At 58.4% G+C, this 8,019-nt stretch overlaps 1 protein-coding gene across 1 annotated transcript in view; it reads right to left on the reverse strand.

Moving 5' to 3' along the window:
- The window catches only part of CPAMD8 (C3 and PZP like alpha-2-macroglobulin domain containing 8), a 79,751-nt gene that overhangs the window by 27,764 nt on the left and 43,968 nt on the right, over positions 1-8,019 (reverse strand). The window contains exons 20-22 of the mRNA XM_029919000.1: positions 6,536-6,767; positions 1,779-1,932; positions 1,329-1,459 (exon numbers count right to left, since the gene is read on the reverse strand). Of these exons, the coding sequence (XP_029774860.1) occupies positions 1,329-1,459; positions 1,779-1,932; positions 6,536-6,767 (517 nt within the window). The remainder of the gene's footprint in view (positions 1-1,328; positions 1,460-1,778; positions 1,933-6,535; positions 6,768-8,019) is intronic.

Below are 8,019 nucleotides of genomic sequence, written 5' to 3' on the forward strand. Positions count from 1 at the left end.
GAGCGGCAGCAGGGTTTGGCTGCTTTATCGAGCCACACGTTGGCCACGTCCTGCTTCATAAATCTAGTTTCCTCATCCACCACACTTCGGTGTCCTCGCTTCAACCTCTCAGGTCTCCTGATGCCTAAATGTCACCTCCCACCCCTAGAGCTGCCTGCACAAAGCAGTACTGGCAGATGCTGGGGACTCAGCAGACCGTTGAGCAGTGCAAATGGGAGGACAGGCCCAGGGGCAGGGGCCCTGGAGAATCCCTCTCTGGGCATCGAGAAATTCCTCCTGCAGACGGAGGAGGCAAGAACTCTCCATGGCCTTCCATCTCCGCTGCCCACAGGAGGGCGGGCTGGGGGCCAGCGAGCACACTCTGGCTGAGCGAAGGGCTCCCAGGGGTCTCTGTGTTTCCCGCTGAGGCCACCCCATCATGCCACTGGCTCATGAAGCGGGCAGTCCCCACCAGAGGACACACTTGTCCCAGGGCAATTCATTGTGTCACATCAAGCACGCTGTCACGCAGCCCCGGGAGTTCTGCCCAGAGTGTGTGTGACTCTGGGTGCTGATGGACATCATCTGTGCCCTGTGCTGCCAGGACCAGAGCTGGGGGAGGGGGGGGGCTGTCTGCAGCTGCGCCACTGGGGAGGGCCAGATGCTGGGGACGCCGTGAGGACATCATCAGGGCTGCTGTGCACTCTCCGTGTGGCATGAGAGCCTCGGCAGGGCTCTGGGATCCGATGTGTCCAAACAGCCCCCAAAAGATGGGACATCACCGCTACCACATGGCCAGCATGCACTGCGAGGTGCCGTGTGCATTCTCCCCGGCCCTCTCCACCCTGTGGGGTGAGTGTGACACCCCCGGTGTATGGAGCAGGCTTGGAATATCAAGACATGCACCAGCCCTCACGGAGTGGCAGGTCCCGGATTCCTAAACCCCAAGGGAGGGGACCGGGGGGGGTCAATGAGACCGCACCACCTGAGCCCCTCTGCTCCATAGGCTCTGCATCCTTTCTGCCCCTTGGGAATTCCAATGACAACTCTCCAAATACCAGGTCACAATCCCTCTGACTGCCTATGACAAATTAGAAGTCGGAGACAGAGGCACATCACTTTCCAAGATGATCAACACAGGGGTCAGAAGACACTTCCCTGTGGCCCGTGCAAGCCCCAGGCCACTCTCCCCAAGTCCACTGTGCACCACGGACTGGCTGGGCGCTGCAGGCCTCTGGCGAGGAAATGCAGGACCCGGACAGGGACCACATACTCCAGCCAGGCCCCCCGCCTCATGGCTGATGGAATCAGGCCCTGGCCGGGTGCCCTGGCTGAGGACAAGGGCTTACCTCAACCATGACACTGCGCCTGATGTGATCCCTCCCGGCGGGGCCCCTTCTGGCAGCGAAGTGCTCCTCCAAGTGTCGGATGGACCTCCCGTCCTGGCAGCAGTCTGTGTCTCTGTAGGCCAGGGCTTTGGCTGCGGAGACGTGCACGCTCAGCGCTTGCTGTCTGAACTGAACCCTCACCCGTGTCCCAGGTGCACCTGTGTGCACGTGTTTGTGTGTGCAGGGGGACTATCTGCACGCACGTACATGTGATGTGGCCCCCACGCTCAGCTCCCTCCAGGGGAAACCTGACGCCCACCCTCAAGGACTGCCTCACCCCACCTCCTGACCATTCCCCAGCCGAAGTCCCGTCTTCAGCGGGGCCTTGACCTCACCTACTGCCCCCCACCCACCCCTCCCTTGTGCCTGGGGTCCGGACCAAGGGGTGCCTGGAGTAGCACGGGGCCTCACCTGTGACGTTGCCAAGTCCCAGGTCACCAAAGGACAGGACCACCCACGTGGGCTCTGTCTCTCCAGAGGCCACGCACATCTTCTTGGTCAGATGGCGTCTGCCCGGATGCCCGACAAAGCGGATGCCCTTGGGAACGGAGATCTTCACATAGACCTGCGGAGGAGGTACCCAGCTCTCTCGGGGCCCGGATGCCCGCTCTCTCCCGGCACACCCCACCGCCCACGCGGCAGCCCTCCCCAAAAGCCACGCTCTTCCCGGAAGATCCCCTTTCTGTTTCCAACCAGATCCAGCTACTCATCGTAGTCTTGCCGGGAGCCCTCTCTTTACTTCGGCCTCCCAACACCCCACAGGGTCAGCTTCTCCTCAGGACCAAGGCTGATGGAAGGTGCCAAATGGGAGAGACCGTCCACCCGCAGGCCCCACAAGGCACTCCCTCTGAACCTCGATCCAACCTCTGAGGTCCGCAGGGGCATTAGAGAGTTGTGTGTGCGCACATGTGTGCATGCATGTATCTCTGTGCATACCTATGTGCATGAAGGTGTGGTCTACACATATATACACGCACGATGCATGTGTACATGAGCGTCTCTATGTGCTTGTGTGGTCAGACCTCTCCGTCTAGAACAGGCTCTTTGGGCCACATCCATTTGTCCAACCAGCATATATGAAGCACCTGGGGGGTTCAGGTGCCCTACGAGGAGCTACAGTAAGGAAGCCAAAGAGGACACGAGTGATCCTCGGGCCCCCGAGGGCCAACAGGCCAACATCACACACATGCACCCGTGATGTGGAGGGAAGGATCCGAGGAAAATCAGTGGCAAGTGTGACAGGGCGTCTGAGTCCTGCCCGAGGACAAGCCCGGCAGGACCTGAGTGTGAACAGCTGGTGCAGGGTTGCGTCAGGCGCTCCAGCATCCCTCTTCAGTCAGTGTCCTTCCAGAACATTCTTCCAGAGAGGAAAGAAGAAACTTAAGAGCCAAGTGCCAGTGGGCTGTAGTTTCCGGGTCCTGGGTGGAATGGCCACCTGCCCGTGTTGAGGGAGCTGGGGGTCTGTTTTCCTGGTGCCTTGGGGATGAGCCACGAGTCAGTCGCCAGCGAGTTCTTGCAGCTACAAGGGGCGCCTGAGGGTCCTGCTTACTCATTTGGTGAGGACTCTCTGTCGAGGGGGCGCCCCGGCCGATCAGAGATCAGGCTGCACTTTTTCCAGCTTTTTAAAGACAGGGGTCCTATTCCTCCTGGCTACACGCTACATGAAAACAATGACAGGAGCACCTAGGTGGCTCAGTTGATTAAGCATCTGACCCTTGGTCTCAGCTCAGGCATGATCTCACGGTTCGTGGGTTCCAGCCCTGTGTCGGCCTCTGTGCTGACAGCATGAAGCCTGCTAGAAATCCTCTGAACCTCTCCCTCCCCACTCCGTGCTCGCTCTCTCTTGCTTTCCCTCTCTCTCTCAAAATAAATAAAAATAAAAAATAAAAAAGTGAATGACAGAGGATGGATCACACAGACCCTGGGCTTTGGGGCACCACTCCCTGGCTGCCTATTTTGAGCCCATGTCACATGTCCTCCTTAGCCCCCTCCAGGCCACCCTGGGCGCTGCCTTCCTTTCCAACACAGCAGCTCCCATCCAGTCAAATGCACGAGGCTCTGATTACCCCTCGCCCGCTTTCCCCAGCAGCCCCTAAAGCCCAGCCAGACGGTGTCATGGACTCCCGGGACAGGCTAAGCTGCCTCCCTGCCTCTGCTGCGTGTGTGTATGCTGTTCCCTTTTCCAGGGACGTCCTTCCAGGTCCTGGCACCTGACTCAAACAGCGCCTCCAGAGTTCGAGAGAGCTGCCCCTTCTTGGGGCTCCCCTGGGTCCCTATAACCACTCAGTTCCAACACAGCTCTGCCCCTAAACTCCCTGGGAGACCGTGGGCATGTAAGGACGAGTCTCTGAGCTTCCCATCTGGGAACAAGTCCCTCCACAGCCCTTCTTCCCTGGCCCACGCAGGCGCTTGATACTGATGCAGGCAGAATCCTGAGGCCGGCGCTGGCCACAGAGGCTAGCGGTGTCAGCGCTCCGAGGTCGAGCACAGATGGACCCATGTCCTAGGCCCTGGGGTCCTCTGACATCTGCACAAGGCCCAGCACACACAGGGGCACTTGCACAATTGGTTCTGAGTGACAGTGAATTAGAATCACCAGCATTTTACACCTAGGGGCCCCTTTCTGGCGGCCTCTGCAGTGACTGCTCTTTTTCTTTCCTTCCAGTTGAAATTTTCCTTTTTGGGGCGCCTGGGTGGCTCAGTCGGTTAAGCATCCGGCTTCGGCTCAGGTCATGATCTCATGGCTCATGGGTTCGGGCCCCGTGTCAGGCTCTGTGCTGACAGCTAGCTCAGAGCCTGAAGCCTGTCTTCGGATTCTATATCTCCCTCTGTCTCTGACCCTCCCCTGCTCGTGCTGTCTCTCTCTCTGTCTCTCAAAAAATTAAACATAAAAAAAAGAAATTTTCCTTTAATTAAAGCTTTTATGGCCAGGAGGCTCCTGTGTGACAGTACATTAACGTGTGGCCCTTCTATAGAATCAAAGAAACGCCAGCATTGAACTTGTATTGTGCCAGCCTGACAGCTGTGTGACCATCCTTCACTGGCCTTGAGGCTGTCACACGCCATCACACACATGTTCTGATGCAGACATCGGCATTCAGTTGGACATATAGAATGTGCAAAGGAGAAAAAGGAGTAACGTAATTTGTGTAAGCTCAAGGTCACCCTCTGAGCCAGGATTCATGCTGTCCTTGCCTCCGGGCCAGGTCACAGATCACGGCCATTCCCTCTGAGACTCTCAAGGGGCCCTCGTGTCTGCTCTTTCCCTCGTGCTCCAGAGAAAGCCAGCGAGGGGGAGTGAGTGGGGCCAGGTTGTGCTCTCCTGCCCAGTTTACAGATAGGGTAACTGAGGCAAAATGAGGCTGTAACTGGAAACGCTAAGTGAGAGCCCAGTCTTGTGGGCCCAGCGGGGTATGAACGCACTGGGACCACAGCTGCGGGGCTGTGGCCGCGTCCCCCATTCAGGCAGCCTTGGGTGCCCTGCCGGGAGCAAATTCCCACCACCTCCAGCCACGTGTCTGCATTTTTTTCAGGAAAGGCCAGAAATCTGGGGTGAAATCTCTTGGTTTCCATGGTGTCTGCAGCTCACATCTTCTGCCCTCAGTGTGTTGTGAGACAGCGGCCCTGGGGGTCCCCATGCACTTGGGCAAGGCCGGGGGTGGGGGAAGTCAGCCATGTCCCCTGCGTGTGGCTTGTCAGGGTGAGGCTGAGACCTGCAGAGAGCAGGCATGCTCCCAGCTGGACCACGGATCCCATGCCCCACGCACCCCTCCTCCCACAGCCCCTGAGGGCTGCCCCTGACCACAGAGGCCCTCCCCCCTTCCCGTCTCCTCACCCACCAGCCGACATCAGGCCTAGCCAGCGCTCAAGGACTACAGAGGTGGTGGAGGCTGGGTGCTCCTGGCCGCCCCAAGCCGCACGGACACACAGACCCCTGCCCCCCGAAACTCCCCCTTCCCCTTCATGCACCCACCTGATCTCACAGGCCACCCCCTTGCCTGCCGTCCTTCCTCCAGCCTCCAAGCTCAGCCCCAAGCCCACCCCCTCGGGGTAGCTGTTACCGTCCGATTGTGGCCCTCAGAAAGATATTTTGAAGTCCTAACCCCCTGGAACCCATCAACGTGATCTTATTGGGAAACAGGGTCTCTGCTGATGTCATTAAGTTACGATGAGGTTACTGGGGGACACCCTTCCTCCTTTAGAAGAAGAAACACAGAGAGAAATTCCACAGAGGGAAGAGAAAGCGAGGGAAGGAGGCCCCGGAAGCCAGGCTGCAGATAGGAGCCACGCAGCCACAGCCAACGAGCGTCAAGGGCTGCCCGCAGCCGCCACAGCCGGGACCGAGGCACGAGAGGGACCCTCCCTCAGAGCCCCCAGGAGGACCCCACCCTGCCCGCACCGTGAGCTTGGGCTCTGGTCTCCAGAACAACACTTCTATGGTGTCAAGCTCCCCAGCTCCTGATACTCTGTTACAGCAGCTACAAGACAGGGACAGAGGAGCCTTCTCCACGTCCCCCAAGCAGGACCCCGCCGCTCCCAGGACCCAGCCCCTGGGGCCTCGACAGCATCGACAGGGTCTGCGGCCCCTCTGCGGATGCTGTTCTTAGCACTCGCGAACCCATTTAGCGTGTAACCTCCGGGACTCCTCTCTCCCTGACATTTGCAGACCCTGAAACACCAACAAGTGGAATCACGTGGCCAGGGCCGGCTGGTGTGCGGGGAGACTGGGGCGCCTGGGGGGCTCGGTCGGTTAGGCGTCTGACATCGGCTCAGGTCATGATCTCTCGGTTCACGAGTTCCAGCCCCGCATCGGGCTCTCTGCTGACAGCTCGGAGCCTGGAGCTGCTTCAGATTCTGTGTCTCCCTCTCTCTCTGCCCCTCCCCCGCTCACCCTCTGTGGCTCTCTCAAAAATAAACAAAGTAAAGAAATAAAGACTAAACGGGGATACTGAGCACTTGCCTTGCTGACCTCCAGGACTTCCTGCCCCTGCCTCCCCAGGATCACAGAGGCCGCCCCTTCGATGCCTCCCTCCCTGAGAACAAAGATGCTTGGCCCCCTTCCAAGCCCCTCAGGCTGACCCCCTGCCCTCACCCCCGCCTCCTGACATGGTGGGTGCCGCCTCCCCACCCCCAGGCACAGGAAGGCTGGGGAGGGGCAGGTGTGGTACCTCGGCACAGGTGCCCATGTAGTTGTGGACGCTGAGCGGGATCTTGGCCTGCTCCCCGCGGACCACGTAGGGGGGCAGGGTGAAGTCCACAAAGAAAGGCTTGAAGGTCTTCAGCAGGGCAGGCGCGGCGACACCCAGGCCCCAGGCCTCGGACAGACCCACGGCCTCACCCACCCAGCTGGTGATGGAGTCCGGGACCTGCACGCTGAGCGTCTCCTCGCCGGACGGGTCGCTGCAAAAGGATGGACAACCATGGGACCCTTTTCCAGGGCTGGGCCGAAGCAGCCAGGTGGGAATGCAGGGCTGCAGTCAGAAGGCCCGGGCGCCCAGGCCCTGCAGCTCGGGTGCCCCTGCAGCTCGGAAACAAGCATTGGACAGAACACGACGTGTGACAGGAGAACGCCGCCCCTCGGCCCTACTCAGGTCATGAGGAGCACGAATGGCTCTCAGGACAACCGTGGACCCACAGCATGGGATCAGCTGTGCCAGTCTGGCAGTGCGCGCGCCGCCCAGTGTAGGGGGAAAGACGCTGAATTGAGGGGTCCAGTCATTTGGGGCTCGTGTCTCCCAGAAGTTAGGCCCAAGCCCTAACCCCCAGTACCTGTGAATGTGACCTTATTTGGGGAAACAGGGTCTTGGCGGAAGAAGTGAATTCAGATGAGGTCATACTGGAGTAAGTGGGCCCCAGTCTAAGGATGGGGGTCCTTATAAGAAGGAAATTGGGACACAGAGGAGGAGACCATGTGAGGACAGAGGCAAGACATGGGAGGGAGGTGTGCAGCTTGAAGCCAAGGAACACCGGAGCCCCCAGAGGTTGGAAGAGGCCCGGAGGACCCTTCCTGGAGACTCCAGGGGCCGCGCGGCCCTGCCCGCACCTTGACCTCGGCTGCCTGGCCTCCAGAACTGTGAGAGGACAAATTTCTGTTGTTTTGGGTCACCCCCATCTGTGGTTCTTTGTGACAGAGGACACAGGAAACTCACACAGTACAAAAAAAAAAGGTACAATGTGTCCTCGATAATTTTTTTATATTGATTGCGTTTGAAACAACCATATGTGGAGATACATTGGGTTAAATAAGATATAAGATTCAAATGAACTCCGCCTGTTTCTTTTTGCCCTTCATAACGTGGCACTGGGAAATCGGAAATTATATATGAGGGAAACTTTGTATGTTGTATTTCCTTTTCTTTAAAGTTTTTGTTTTATTTTTGACACAGAGAGAGTGGGCATGAGCTAGGGAGGGGCAGAGAGAGACGGAGACACAGAATCAGAAGCAGGCTCCAGGTGGGGCGCCTGGGTGGCTCAGTCGGTTAAGCCTCCGACTTCGGCTCAGGTCAGATCTCACGTTCGTGCGTTCGAGCCCCGCGTCAGGCTCTGTGCTGACAGCCTGCTTTCTGGTTCTGTATCTCCTTCTCTCTCTGCCCCTCCCCCTCTCATGCTCTGTCTCTCTCTGTATCAAAAATAAATAAAACATTAAAAAAAA

Source organism: Suricata suricatta, chromosome 12 (assembly GCF_006229205.1).
Source record: "Suricata suricatta isolate VVHF042 chromosome 12, meerkat_22Aug2017_6uvM2_HiC, whole genome shotgun sequence".
In the NCBI taxonomy this organism is placed as follows: Eukaryota; Metazoa; Chordata; class Mammalia; order Carnivora; family Herpestidae; genus Suricata; species Suricata suricatta.